This window comes from Microtus ochrogaster, chromosome X (genome assembly GCF_000317375.1).
Source record: "Microtus ochrogaster isolate Prairie Vole_2 chromosome X, MicOch1.0, whole genome shotgun sequence".
NCBI lineage: Eukaryota > Metazoa > Chordata > Mammalia > Rodentia > Cricetidae > Microtus > Microtus ochrogaster.
The window spans coordinates 51644990-51659897 of record NC_022026.1 but is presented as its reverse complement, the minus strand read 5'-3'; the positions used below and the strand labels follow the sequence as shown (position 1 = coordinate 51659897).

The 14908-nt window shown below is 36.0% G+C and overlaps 1 protein-coding gene and 1 non-coding gene across 4 annotated transcripts in view; both read right to left on the bottom strand.

Moving 5' to 3' along the window:
• Cnksr2 (connector enhancer of kinase suppressor of Ras 2) overlaps positions 1-14908 on the bottom strand; it is a 212663-nt gene that overhangs the window by 80903 nt on the left and 116852 nt on the right. For all 3 annotated transcript variants that reach the window (XM_005358807.2, XM_013350566.2, XM_005358809.3), the window contains 2 exons: positions 2716-2805; positions 989-1203 (listed from right to left, as the gene is read on the bottom strand). In XM_005358807.2, coding sequence (XP_005358864.1) covers positions 989-1203; positions 2716-2805 — 305 coding nt within the window. The remainder of the gene's footprint in view (positions 1-988; positions 1204-2715; positions 2806-14908) is intronic.
• Positions 713-846, bottom strand: LOC113457476. Its single transcript, XR_003378036.1, has one exon. It is a non-coding gene; the product is annotated as a small nucleolar RNA SNORA70 (small nucleolar RNA).

Genomic DNA, 14908 nt, shown 5'->3' with positions numbered 1-14908 from the left:
CTGAGCCATAGCCCCAGCCCCAATCATGTGCGGTGTCTTGCCAGTTTTACTGGCTAGCAGAAAGCAGGTGGTCCTTTTTAAGTGGAATCATGAAATATGAAGCATTTGATCTCTAATCTGGATTTCTGGACCTTTCCAAGTATTTATTAACATACAAATCTTAACTACTCTTCTTTATCAATACTGTGCCTATTAAGTTATTTCACTAAATAGGATGTTGCTACAAAATAGGAATGCTTTGATCACATGAGTTGTAAAATGAACCGATCCCTAATAATCTTTTTTCTGGATGTGAGATTTATTACTGAACATGATTTGGTAGGGTACAGGAGAGCACCGTGAAAGCCCTCAGGAGTGTAGGGCTCACCACTTGTCCAGGAGACCACGATTAGGAATATATTTGACCCCACAGCCATCAGGAATGAGTCACTTCTCAGCAACCATGTCTTCAAATTCATCTGCATTAAACTTAGTAAGGCCCCATTTCTTTGAGATGTGGATCTTCTGGCGGCCAGGGAATTTGAACTTGGCTCTACGAAGAGCCTCAATCACATGTTCCTTATTCTGCAGCTTAGTGCGGATGGACATGATGACCTGGCCAATGTGAACCCTGGCCACTGTGCCCTGGGGCTTCCCAAAGGAACCACGCATGCCTGTCTGGAGCCTACATTGGAGACCGCATTGAAATCAGAGACTTGAATAAGTGCCAGAAAATTGTCTCCAAGGTCCCTTAGGGCAACTCATACAGGTAACAGGCTGCGTACACTACCAAGGAGGATGCTGTTTGCAACCATTGCAACCAGGGCCCCAAGGGGAAAGGAACCTGGTCGGCTTAATTAGTTGCAAAAATTCCTAATAATTTTAAGGTCAATTTTTAATGTTAGAGTCTTTTATAAAAATAGTGCAATGGGAAAAAATTGGATTTTAACAACAAAAGTAATTTGCCTTCCAAGAAAAGCTGTATGAAAGACTTTTGGAGTTTACTTACATGGTACAGTGTGGTTTCTGGAACTGGTGTGCCCAAGATGTCTTGTCTCAATGCATCCATTTGCAAACTAGGTAGCAGTGAATAGTGAGTTGGGCTGTTACTCTTATCACCCTTCTTTTTTGACTTCTTTCCTGTGTCTTTTTTGCTGTTTCTCTGAAACATGTATTCTTCTTGAGCAATTTTTTCATTGCTCATATAGCGAAGTAGAGAGTTTTCTACATAAAAAGAGAAATACACCGATATAAATATGCAAATATCTGAAGTGTACCATTCTTTCCAAATCGTGCTGTAAGATTTCACTCATTACCGTGATTTAACTTACAATATATGTAGTGATAATAGCAGAATGTAATTATTTGGTATCCTAAGACAATAAGACATATCCTTTGGATTATTTCTTCTGGTTTGAACTCTGGAGTAACTACATCAAAATCACCTGCAGAACTTAAACTTTAAGCTCTGTATGGGTGGAACTTACACTTTTTAGGAAGCTCCGAGGAAAAGTCTCCTAAACTTTGATGATAAACAATAGCCTTCAATGTTTTGGGTAACATTCTTGAAGAAGTTAAAGCCACATTATAAACTTAGTTCATAGAATCCTTCCTTAAATTAGTAGTCAGCATTTAGTAGTTAGTATAAAAATTTCCCACAGGATGTCACTATTATAAGAAGTCCCAAAGAATCTTAGAGATGGCATATCATAAGCATTTTAATTTTTTCTTGATTTGTCCAATAAAATTAATGAGATTAGATACTGAAGCTTGGAAAATGGAATTAATACATGTATGCAAAGGAATCTGACAGTATCCTTGAACTTCTCAACATTTTTAAATCTCACTCTAAAAAAAAAGTGTTAAGGAGACTTATGAAGCAGACATTTATGCTTGCTTGCCCATGTGATCTGTGGATGTTTTACAGTTTATTGGATAGAAATGATAAGTAAACGGGTCAACCATACCATAAAGGAAGCCTAGTTTCTAGGAACGGCTTTTGTTTTGGTGTCCATCTACAATTTATGGCTCTTCTGAAAGTAGAAGGAGCATCAGTAGCTGGGCCCATCTTATCCACACTTGGGAAGTCTACTAAGCGGTGAAGGTTTCACTTGCTCCTCCTACTGCTCACCTCAGTAATAGCCTAAGTGAATATAAAAACTTACTTTGGGTAGATACTTAAAAAGTAGCCCACTCCCAGGTAAGAGAATAACCCTGAACAGCAAAGAACAGAAAAAGCAGAAAGCACCGGTTCCCCCAGTTCTCTTTGGTTTTTGTTAGGAGTCACCGGCCCAGTTTCCACCATACATTTCTTCCCAACCTACGTGCTTCAATGCTCATGATGAGGTTCCATCACATGTGATTCCATGGACAAAGTCAGCTGCACTGCTGATTAATTGGGACTGATGACAAAACTGTGTCTATTTATTGAACTGAAATGAATTCTTTTATGCAGTTTCACACTTCTGACCTTGCTTCCAAATATAAACTTTCAATTTACAAATCTTCTTCTTTCTCTGTGTAATTATCTGCCTTGAACATCTTAGAAGGCATTCATATAAAACACCCAATACTAATGTTGAGGGGAATCAAATATTGGTCTGGCTTCACTTAGTTGTACTGTCAGTCAATGACAGAGTAAGTTTCTGCCAACGCCATAATAATCTATTTTAAAAACATTTAATTTTGCTTTTTGTTCAAATAACCCAGCCTACACTGAAATTCTAGAACACTTACCTCTTCTACTATCTCTCTTCATCTTATTTGGATCTTCATAGTCCCCCACCCAATTATATTCGACTGGCATAGATATAGGTCGTAGCTTGCCTAAACACAGAGAACAAAGTTCACATCACATTGTTTTTCTTCCCCAGGTAGGCTTATACTTTTTATATTTTCAGCTACAGTATACAAAACACACTCTCATATGCAACGTTATGGTTGGCATGTGTGGATGAAGAAAATGTGTGTTTTGAGCCAGAAGGTGAAACTGCCTCTGAGAACTGTCCAGATAATACTAGTTTAAAGTGCGTCTTAGAGTTAATAAAGAATATTCCATGTTTGCTCTCGTTGGAGTCCTGGATATTAAGGTTATATAATATTTTACAAAGAAGATCACTATTTCCATATTTCTTTTCATTAGTTTAGTAATGGATTTCAGTCTTATTCCATAATGCCTTTAAATCTATGTTATTGCTAGATACTTCTAAGGTAATGGAACCTTGCATTTAACCTTACTTTTAGAAAGAACATTAACTTGCTGTTTCTGATAGACTATCACAAGCTAACTTAATTTTAACTAAATTATAGCAACATGCACTTGGATATTACCCTGCCTTAGCAATATGTGGATTCTGTTTCATGGCCTTAAACCTAGACCTGCATATTTTGATACAATAAGTATGTCTAGTTTGTCGAATAAAGTAGTCACTTCTTTGTCCAATTTCTTTCTGGGTCTTTTTCCTCAATAAATACCACTTTAATTTAGTAAGCAGCAGTCATAGCAAAGACTTCATGTAGAAGACCCTGGTAGAGCAGTCAAGTATTTTGTTCAACTTAAATTTCCTGAAGTACAGAATAGCCAATGAAAATCAAATCACCCAAAAGTTGAAAAAAGATATATATGACAAAAGGTCATAGTTTAATAAATTCTGAATCAATGAAAACCAGAAATCTATAAGACTTGGATCATAAAAACAAGATATCACAACAATAAAAGTGCATATAAATACTAACTCTATGTCATGTACTTCCTAAGAGTTTTATACGAATTGGATCATTAAAACCTATGCTTATTAGGATAAGGTTTACCTTTTTACCATGAGAAAACTGAGACCTGTTAAGTAATTTGTCCAAGGAAACACATCTGGTAAATGCCCAATATCAGGATTCAAATCAAGGCATATGAATACCAGTTGTGACATAATTTTTGGTGACATTTACTATTTTCAACGTACCACTTTATATATTTCTAATGAAACTACATACAGAACGGCAGATTCGGCAATCCTTTCTCTTTTCATCTTTCAGTTAACCTCTTTCTTTCTTCACTGCATGAATTAAATTAGATTTTTGTCAGATAATTAACATGTATTAATTATGAAAACTGAGAGGGTTAATTCTATATATACATGTAGATAGCATATTTAGGTCACATTTACTGTCCTTTACTCTTCTCTTTCTGATCCCTTCTTTTGCATCTCCAGAAGTTACTTCTAGAGATTCATGTTTTTTTATGTACCAGCCAAAAAAAAAAAAAAAAAAAGAAATGTAGGAGATTTTAACTTCTCTAGAAAAATACACCAACCTTATACCTTTGAATTATCTATACAGATAAAATTTATTTAGTATATATGGCTGGGCTATTTTAAAGTCTGAGCATTGAGGCAGGGCGATGGTGGCGCACGCCTTTAATCCCAGCACTCGGGAGGCAGAGGCAGGCGGATCCCTGTGAGTTCGAGACCAGCCTGGTCTACAGAGCTAGTTCCAGGACAGGCTCCAAAGCCACAGAGAAACCCTGTCTCGAAAAACAAAAACAAAAACAAAAAAGTCTGAGCATTGACTGGACATGATAAAATTATTAATGAGGCAGCAATGTGGTATTATTTAATCTTTCAAGGCTTGCAACTGCCTTTATAAGTTGTCGCTTATGATTTTAACATTCTTATGTAATTTATCTCTGCTCTTTTTGCACAGTAACAATGAGTGAGATGACATAGTTCCGTCTATTCTGCCCATCTAGGGTAGGGCAAGCATGTAAGAAGTCCTCTTTGAAAAATTCCTATTCCATTGCTTTATTGATCAGTTCCCCAAATTTTCCTTTTTATAAGTGCTATATTTCCAAGAGAGCCACAACTTATTCTTTTAGCATGCATACCAAAACTAATGCAGCTAATAGCACCTTTACATGCCACCAAAATATTGTTTTGAAAAGCAAAAATCTAATAAATAAGAATTATTCATTTACTATCAAATAAACAGTTATGTATTGAAAAACTTGTGTGTTGGTTTTAAAAGCATTAGTAGTCTGGAGTCAAGTATCAACACAAGACGAGCAGAGACATTTCTCACATAGCATAGGACACGCAGAATGTAGTCATTGCAACTGGGTAATATCTAAGATGCCAACGGAGTTAACCCATTAATTTATGTTTCAGTTGCTAGAGGAACAAATATGTATATGACTTTTATACTGATGATTCTGAGAGTCATTATTTAACTTAATTACACTGTACATTACCAAAACAAAATTGAAGGAAAATACAAAGGCTTCAGAAAAGGCCAGAAAGAAGTAAAATTCCTTTTTTGAGAAATCAGATGTGCTGGTTGATTTTTGTAAACCTTCACAAACCTAGACATATCTGAGAAGAGAGAATCTTAATTGAGAAAATGTCTCCATAAGAGTAGCTTGTAGGCAAGCCTGTATTTTGTTTTTATTGGGGGGGGGTGATGATTGATGTGAAAAAGTTCAGCCCAGTGGTGCCATCCCTGGGCAGGTGGTTCTGTGGAATATAAGAAAGCACACTGAGTAAGTAAACCATTAAGCAGCTTTTATTAGTGGCCCATTCTTCTATCCCTTTTTCAATGACCTGATTTACCTGTAGGATGGGCTATGAGGGACATATATGTTAGTTGAAATAAAAAGTTGCTTTTGTGTTATTATTATAAATCCAACAATGAAAATTTAAAAAAATATTTAAAAAATAGGTAGACATTGACTTAGGTAAAACTAAATAATTTTGCTTGTCAATATTAGTTTTTTTTTCTTTTGGGACAGGGTTTCTGTATGTAGCCTGTCTCTCCCAAAACTCTCTCTGTAGACCAGGCTGTCCTCAAACTCAGAGATCTGAGTGCTGGAATTAAAGGTGTGCACCACCACTGCCCAACCTCAATGTTACTTTAAAATGTCCTCTTCCACTAAAATATAGAAACAGATTTATTTTCATGAGATACTAAGTTCAAATGGTAAAAGAACTTTATAGTTCCAGTGTACTTAAATATATACTGTGATTTATGCATGTATTTTAAGATCATATACTTAAGAATTCAACAAAAACATTGGTTCACAAAATTAAAACACATTTGATCTATCATTACATAAATGTTTATAAATCTATAAAAACTACTGTGGAAATTGTACTATCTTTATATAGCAGTGCATTAAGTTTTGAGGATGCAGTTAGTATTATTATTTTATGAGAAAAATTACAGAGAGAACTGCCGTCAAGAAAGGAAAACTACAGCTCCTCTAAATATTTTTGTTATTCACTACCTCTTAGAGTAAAATGTTATTTCTAAAAGGATAGGGCATCTGTTACTTCTGGAGTTCACTTTGAATCTTATCCAGGAGCCTGGTCACACTTCTGCATTAATACCTTATCGTCTAACCATTGTTTTGTTATTTAGATGTGTTATACATCTGGAGTTTTCTAACTGGCATCATTATAGTAGCTGGGGTTGTACTTTTTATTGTAGTCTAGTAAGTGTGAATAAATGTTTTGTGGTTTGACTGAATATTATTTCAAGATTAATGGCAAGCAGCCTTTAAAAATATGAACTATGTTTAACTGAAAACTCCCCACAAATGGGATATGATTTTCTAATGTTAAGATTATAGGTAACAATAGAGTAGTTTATAACGATGTTTCTAAATTATTCTGAGGTAAAATTTACTAAAAAGATAATAGCTTCTTTAACACTAGTACATATAATTGCTTAAAAATAAATGTCTTTATTAGGTGATATTAAAAATACTAGAATGCCAAATGACAGAATGATTTGCTCAACCTGTTGTATTCCCTTAGCATCTTTCCTGATACCTTTGGTGTATATACAATGCTTACTATACTATATTGTTGCTGTCTACACAGATGTTGCTCTACTTCCTCTCAGTAACCAGATCTTACATAGCTTTGTTATGACTATCCATCACAGGTTCAGAGATGGCATTCATAAAAGGATGTCACATAGTAAGGAAACCACAAGTCATCAGATTGCTCATTTGATCTTATTGCCTCTCACCCCAAAGGCATTAAAGAGAATGCCTTAAAGCAACCCTCTTCACCCTATAATCCACCAACCCAGCACTTTGTTAGCTTTATTTCATCAAAATCACCATCAGAAAGCTGCTTTAGATGACCAACCTCCAATTCTTCTCCATATCCTCTCTTGAATGCTTGCTTTGCCTTACTACTCCACCAAAACATCTACTACAAGGACAGTAGGACTTCCACATTGCTAACTTGAACTCAGTTTAGACCTCTTGACCTTTCTGCTGTGTCTGCAGCATTGGTGATAGATTATTCTTTCTTTGAAATGCTGTTCATATTTCCCCCCAGGACTCTGTCCCTCACGTTTTACTCTCTTTTCTCTCTAAATTCACATGTATCATTCAGAAGTAAGCAGAGACACCTGCTTCTTCCATGACATAATTCTTGTTCATTTCTTCATGATATACCAACTTTGTTCAAATAAGTAGTGATTTAGTTGAATGGTTTATGTCTTTCTTTTAGGGAAATTAAATATAAATTTAATGAGAAAAAACACGCCTCTGCTGAAGTGTACTCTTTCTTGCGGTATTCCCATACTCTGAATAGTGCCTTAAATGCAACAACTATTCTGTACTTTTAAGCAGCTTGTTAAAAACAAAACAAAACAAAACAAAATAACAACAAGGGGTTTCTTCATGCACTGGACCCGACCACCTATGCTCTAAATCACACCTCAGGGTTTGTATTTTCATAGCTTTGTTCCTCTTCCTGTCTTTCTCATCCATCTAAGGTAGTATATCACTCTGGTCCATGCGCTACATTTGAAACATTTTAAAAGATTTTTATTTGTATGTCTGTGTGAGAGTCTGTCATGGGCATGGATATACACACACACAACTCTGGAAGTGCAGAAGTACTCTTAATCCTTCATTATTTAAAAAAAAAGGCCAAATTGAGCTTTACAAAGCTGCCTGGTAGGCAAGTCAGAACTACAAGTCCTTGTTCCTGGTTTATCTTCTAAAAACGTTTCCATGGGTAGCATGTCCGTTGAAACACCAGTGAGCTGCTTCCTTTTCCAATTTTACCATTCCCCTTTCCTCCCTCCACACACAAATCATTAGGTTTCAGGATAATAAATAGCACCTGGGAAGCAATATTCTTTTCATAGTTGGCAAAGGTTAAAAAAAAAACGTGCAGAGAAACTCTCCAAAAGTCTGACATATTACTTAATTCTCGCAGGAAAGTTACATATATACACATCTGTTCTAAATATTTTAGCCAATAATTTGATGAAAACGAGTATAGTAAGGAATGCTTAAGCTATAAGCATGCTATGTAAACCCATCAAACTCTGCACATACCAGACACAAAAATTACTTTCAGATGGTTGACTGCATCTCTAGGAAAACATCCTGGGGTTATTTAAGGTAAAGAAACACACATTTGAAGAGGAAGAAAAACTGAATGAATGGAAAGTCAGTAATTTTTCTGAAGGAGAATGAAAACGTATCTGGATCTAATAAAATAAGTAAGAGTGAGTGCTTTCATATTTAGTGTTACATTTAAAAATTTTGTTTTTAGGTAAAAGACCTTGGGAAAAAGTGGTTTGTAAGTGTTTCAACAGGCTATTTGTTTAAGAATGGTTTATAATAACAAGTATAAATAATAAAATCTAATATAAACTTTGAATTTGTTACTATTTTCAGTTTCACTGATGAGAGACAAAAAACAATTGCAATATTTTTTTTTCTAAAAATAAGTCCCATCTCGTTGTGCTGTGTTCAGTTGACATCCCTCGGAGGCTTGCTGTTTCCTGAAGGGAAATGGAGGAGCAGTGGATCTGGGGGAGAGGGGAGGAGGTTGGGTCTCGGATGAGTGGCGGGAGGAGAGGATGTGGTTCAGATGTATTGTTTTTTTTTTTGTTTTTTTTTTTTTGGTTTTTCGAGACAGGGTTTCTCTGTGGCTTTGGAGCCTGTCCTGGAACTCCCTTGGTAGACCAGGCTTGATGTATTGTTTGAGAGAAGAATGAATAAAGAGAAAAAAGTCTCATCTTGTTTGTTTTCCTACTGCTTTATAAAAGTGATGTATACTTTTATATATATACAAATGAGGAGTGATGTAAGTGAAGGAGACAGTGGTAAACAATCATGGTCATTTTAATGCTTAATTACTAGGCTATTTTTAAATCAAATTACCTTTTATAAAGGTAATTCTAGCAAGAGGAGGGATATGTGTGTGTTGTGTGTGTATAATTAACTTGAGTTCGCCATGTAGTCAGATGAATTTGAGACGTCAGTATTTCTTATCTTAATGTGTGCTCCTGTACAGTGACAATCACATGAGAGTTGTGGAAGGAATGAGGAAGGATTAGGATATTTTCAATACTAAGTGGCAGAAGAAGTCTGGGCCCTCCTTTGAATATTGTAGAACATGGAGTAAAACAGGATTTGAGAAATACATTGGCCTCTTGCTACACTAAGCTTTAATACAGATATCAACAATCTGGAGTGTTTAAACTGAATTCCAAGCCTTTCAGTGTTTCCCAAATGCGTTCTATTAAGCATTTGATCCACTGGAAAGTTAATACTATTTTGTGACCCAAAGAAACAAAGACTCATGTACAAATGCATTAGAGAAACACTGGATATAGTCCAAATGCAAGAAGGCATTCAACACAGTTTGCATTTATTAATCTACAAGAGGAGTAAAAAATATGATTATACCATAGTCTTATTTAACTACGTAACTTTTCTTAAATGGATTTTCAAAACCAGAGATTTATAGAAAATTGTCAAGAAAATGTCAGATTACTTAGTTTACATTTGTGATTTGAAGGCTAACACTAACAGCTTTATCTATATGTTAGCAACTGTTGCTTGTTACATTTGCAATAAGAGAAAATGCACTCCAATTTTAGCCAGGGAAATAATGTATCATATCTAGCTCCAGAGGATGTTATGGTTAGTTTGTTTAACTGTGGGGGCAGAATAGATAATTAAAGACACTTACAATCACATACTATTTTTGATCAGAGAATATGCTAATCATGAATAAATATAGGTATATATTTCCAAAGGGCTAATTCCCTAGGCTCTTTTAACTAAAAAACAAACAAACAAACAAATAAAAAACAAGACAATGATCTCTGTATTATATAAGTTCTCTAACTTTGATTTTTTTTCTAGTATCTATTTCTGTGAATTGGTTGTTAAGGTAGTCAGGGTTTCTCACCAACAACATTCTGGCCTTCTTATGTTTGGATACAGTATGGTACATTGCAGGGATGCAGATTAGCAACCTTATCTTCTCTTGATGTACTGGGTACCATTAAGAACCTGCATCCTGCCATGCTTTGTGATGCCAATGGAAGGCCTGTCACTTTCTGAATGGAGATGCAGGAGGAGTAGATGCTGGGGGTGGGGGTAGAAGGGAGGCAGGGGAGGGCACTGGAGGAGAGGAGGGAGGGAAAACTGTGATTGTGATGTAAAGTAAATAAAAAAATTTAACTAACAAAAAGAGATGGTATTCAAAAAAGACCCTGTACCCTTATTATGCCATTATTACAAAGACAAAATTAGATAAGAAATTGTCAAATGTCTTCTGATGGGTATGACTCCCTCCAGATGAGAAATGCTGTTACTTTCTGTTCTTGGCTTTTCCATTCTGTCTGTACAGGGAGCACCATTTCATATGGACCACATCATTCCACTGATAGTCATGTGAAGGTGTTGTTATTCTTTTGAAAAGAGAACTAAATAACCATTCTGAACAGCTATCTTTACATTATTTTTTTCTGTATATTAATGCTCTGGAACCTATTGAAAGTCTCCCTTTCTTTACTATTTTATCTAATAGCTGTTTCCTTGAATGCTTGCAAAACAAACCTTTCTTCCAAGGGCCCATGTCTTTCAGAGTTTTCAACACTTTTATTTATTTCCCACATCATTTTATCCTTTTATCCTGTCTAAGACTTCAATAGTTGACTATTGCTTTAGTATAGAGACCAAATATGAAGATATACCTTTACTGTTTTAATCCTTTATTTACTAGGTCCTGTAACAGGGAAAACATTAAGTGCTAAAACGATTCAAAAGCAGATGAAATTCTTCGGCACATTTTATTTATGAGCAGCAACCACTTACCATGCCATTTAGATACCATTTCTTTTCTTTTTTTCTTTCTTTTTGGTTTTTTGAGAGAGAGTTTCTCTGTGTAACAGCCCTAGCTGTCCTGGAACTTGCTCTGTAGACTATGCTGGCTTCGAATTCACAGAGATCCGCCTGCCTCTGCCTCCCAAGTGCTGGGATTAAAGGTGTGTGCCACCACCACCCATCTAGGTACCATTTCTTAAGAACATCAAATGAGAAAAACATTCTGCCAAGTGACAAACATATGTAAGCTAATGTTTAGTTCTTACAGATATAGTAATAGTACTGCTATTTTGTTTTTCCAGACGAAATCCTGAGGTGTAAGTGTAGCCTCTATTAAGCTCAAGTTCAAGTATAGCCAAGCTCGGACACCAACACAAGCAACCTGACTTTGAAACTAATGTGCTTTAATAACTTTATCAACAAAGCTATAGAAATTGAGAAAGAGAGCCTTCCCTAGATGATTACTCTAATTCTCATAATAGGAATATACTTTCTTATTTTTATCCATTAGTTACATGGTCTCTAATCACAGTTAGCTTGATGCTAAAAACCATTCTGTGAAGCTACCCAAAGTAGAATATTTATACTTTTTTTCAAAAAGTCCAAAAAGAATAATAATTCCTGTGAGCATAGTATATATCTCACATTTCTCCTTCATTAAATTCTATGATTACTCCTTTGGGAATAGTATTTCTTACTAGAATATATAGATCTCCTGTGGACAGTACAACTTCTTTTCTCTCTAGAATAGCTAATGAAATAAACCCGATTTTTACTTTCAAAGGAAGTTATTTATAATGGAAAGTGACAAGAAAGAGAGAAGCCAGCTATTCAGAAATGAAAGAAATATAAATGAATTCTGTGTATTTAAATCTTTAGGAATTTAGAAAAATGCTTAAATTATAATTTGATGTCTTCAAAGAGAACAATTTTTAATAAAAAAAAAAAGAAAGGCAATGGAGCCGGGCGGTGGTGGCGCACGCCTTTAGTCCTAGCACTAGAGAGGCAGAGGCAGGCGGATCTCTGTGAGTTCAAGGCCAGCCTGGTCTTTAAAAAAAAAGAAAGGCATTGTAGTAAGTATGACAACAAACTTTGAAATGTACAGATATCATTCTTATTTCCCAAGCAGTAGAACTTGCCCCTTCACCATATGACAATAGATCATTAAAGCCATTTACTATTTAGGTGACTAAAAGGGAGAAAATATTTGATTTTCTTTCATCAGTGAAGTTGAAAATGTCTAGGTATAATATTCTAGACACTAAGTTTACTCAATGCACAAACATTTATGAGAATAATGTCCAAAATACTATACACATTCATTTATATGCTTTTGATGAGGAGCTAGATTTTCAACCAATGAGAAAAGGTCTGGGTTTCCATTTCCCAGCTTACATGGTTCTTGAGATATTTTAAATTATTTCCCTACGAAATCTGACTTGCTGTGGCCAAAAAGGGGTTCAGCCAGTTGTGCCTACTCTTTAACTGAATTTCTCACGTAGAAATGTAACGGTGTGCTTTGATGAAACAGAAGGGGCATGGAATCCACTAGCAGAGGAAGCTGGTGGAAAAATAGTTCTGCTCTGAAAAGTTGCCAAGCAACTGATTTTTATAAAATTGAACCTTTGCATTTGAAGCCTAGGAAGATGAAACAAATTGTTAATGTGATTTAATTCTATTTTCCTTTAATTTTGTAATGACAATAATGAAAATTAATATCTAATATACTGGGTACTGAGGCAATTTACAGTGCATTGTCATTAAACTCTCACAAAAACTCTATGAGGCAGAAATCATCTTCATTAAATAAATGAGAAAAGTGAAGCATAAAGTTGTATGCCTTCAGGGTCATTCTGGAGTAGTCAGGTGATAGATAGGATCTGGGGACACAGTTGGTACTACAGAGAATAATAGTAAATCCCAATTGACATTGGTTTTATAAATAGATCTACTTTTGCATAGAATCTGAAATTATTTTGGTTTTTATTGTTAGTAAAATGAAACCTTTTACCCCGGTTAAAAAGGATAAGCCACACCATTGTTCCTTACCCACAATATAGGAAGCTTTTTAAAAAGCTGTCAGGGCCATGTTTATATAAATACATGTTTATTGTTGGTGAGTAGATACAAAATAACATATAAGCTAAGACATAAAATTAGGACTACTTCTGCTTGCTTGAAATAAAATTCGAGTTTGGAAAGACTAATGAAATGTTTTAAAATGATTTTTTCTAGAGTTTTTGAGAATTACTTTTTAATCATATATGGCAAGCTCTTATCACTGATAGGGTCAACAAATATCCATGGATAGTTCATCTCAGCTCATTACTTAGTAGCTGTGCGAACTATTTAATTCCTTTGCAGTTTAGATTTTTTTCATGTACAGATATACTATTGTTGGGAGGCTTAAGTGGACTAACCCCTTTTCAGTACAGAATGGGATGGCCAAGATGAGGTAAGGAGAGCGAGGCAGACCAAGGAAAGGGATATTTTTTTTTGCACTTTTATACTTTACTGATTTTTGTTGAGTTCTACATTTTTCTCTGCTCCCCTCCCAACCTCTTCCCTCGCCTTCAACCCTCTCCCAGGGTCCCCATGCTCCGAATTTACTCAGGAGATCTTGTCTTTTTCTACTGCCCATGTAGATTAGATCTGTATATGTCTCTATTAGGGTCCCCATTGTCGTCTAGGTTCTCTGGGATTGTGATTTGTGGCCTGGTTTCCTTTGCTTTATGTTTAAAAACCACTTATTTTGAAAGAGGGAGCCATTATGGGGCTAGCAAGAAATCTAGCACTAGGGAAATTCAAAGGAATCCACAAGCTTGACCCCAGCTAAGAATCTAAGCAATAGTGGAGAGGGTGCCTGAACTGCCCTTGCCCTGTAATCAGATTGATGACTACCTTAATTGTCATCATAGAACCTTCATCCAGTAACTGATGGAAGCAGATGCAGAGATTCAGAGCAGAACACCGGGCCCAGTTCCCAAAGACCAGTAGAAGAGAAGAAGGAGCAATAATATGAGCAAAGGAGTCAAGACCATGATGGGGATACCCACAGAAACAGCTGACCTGAGCTAGTGGGAGCTCACTAATTAGACTGACAGTCGGGAACCTGTATAGGCTTAAAGTAGGCCCTCTGAATGTGAGTGACAGTTGTGTGGCTGGGGCAGTCTGTGGTATCATTGGCAAAGGGACCAGGATTTATCCCTAGTGCATAAACTGGATTTTTGTAGCCTATTCTTCTTGAAGGGATACCTTGCTCAGCCTAAATACAGTGGGGAGAGCCTTGGTCCTGCCTCAAGTGATGTGACAGACTTTGTTGACTCCCCACGAGAGGCCTCACCCTCTCCAGAAAAATAGGGATGAAGTGGCAGAATGTGGGGGAGCTGGAGGAGGGGAAGAAGAGGGAACTGGAATTGGTATGTAAAATGAAAAAATGTTGTTTTAAAAATAATTTTAAAAGTTATGTTAAACATATAAATGCTTATTCTTATGACAAAGAAGCACATGCACAGAGACAAACACAAATGATTGTAAGCACTCATGTTCTTTTCATTTTTTTATTCTTATCACTATTTGTGTGTGTGTGTGTGTGTGTGTGTGTGTGTGTGTGTGTGTGTGTGTGTAGAGGTTTGTGTATGTGTCGTGGTACATGTGTGGATGTACCATGAGGTACCATGTATAGCTTCTGGGAGTTGTATTCTAGCTTTTCAGTGGGTTGCAGGGCCAAACTCCAATTGTCAGGCTTGCACAGCAAGCACTTTTTACCCATGGAGCCACTTTGCCGAC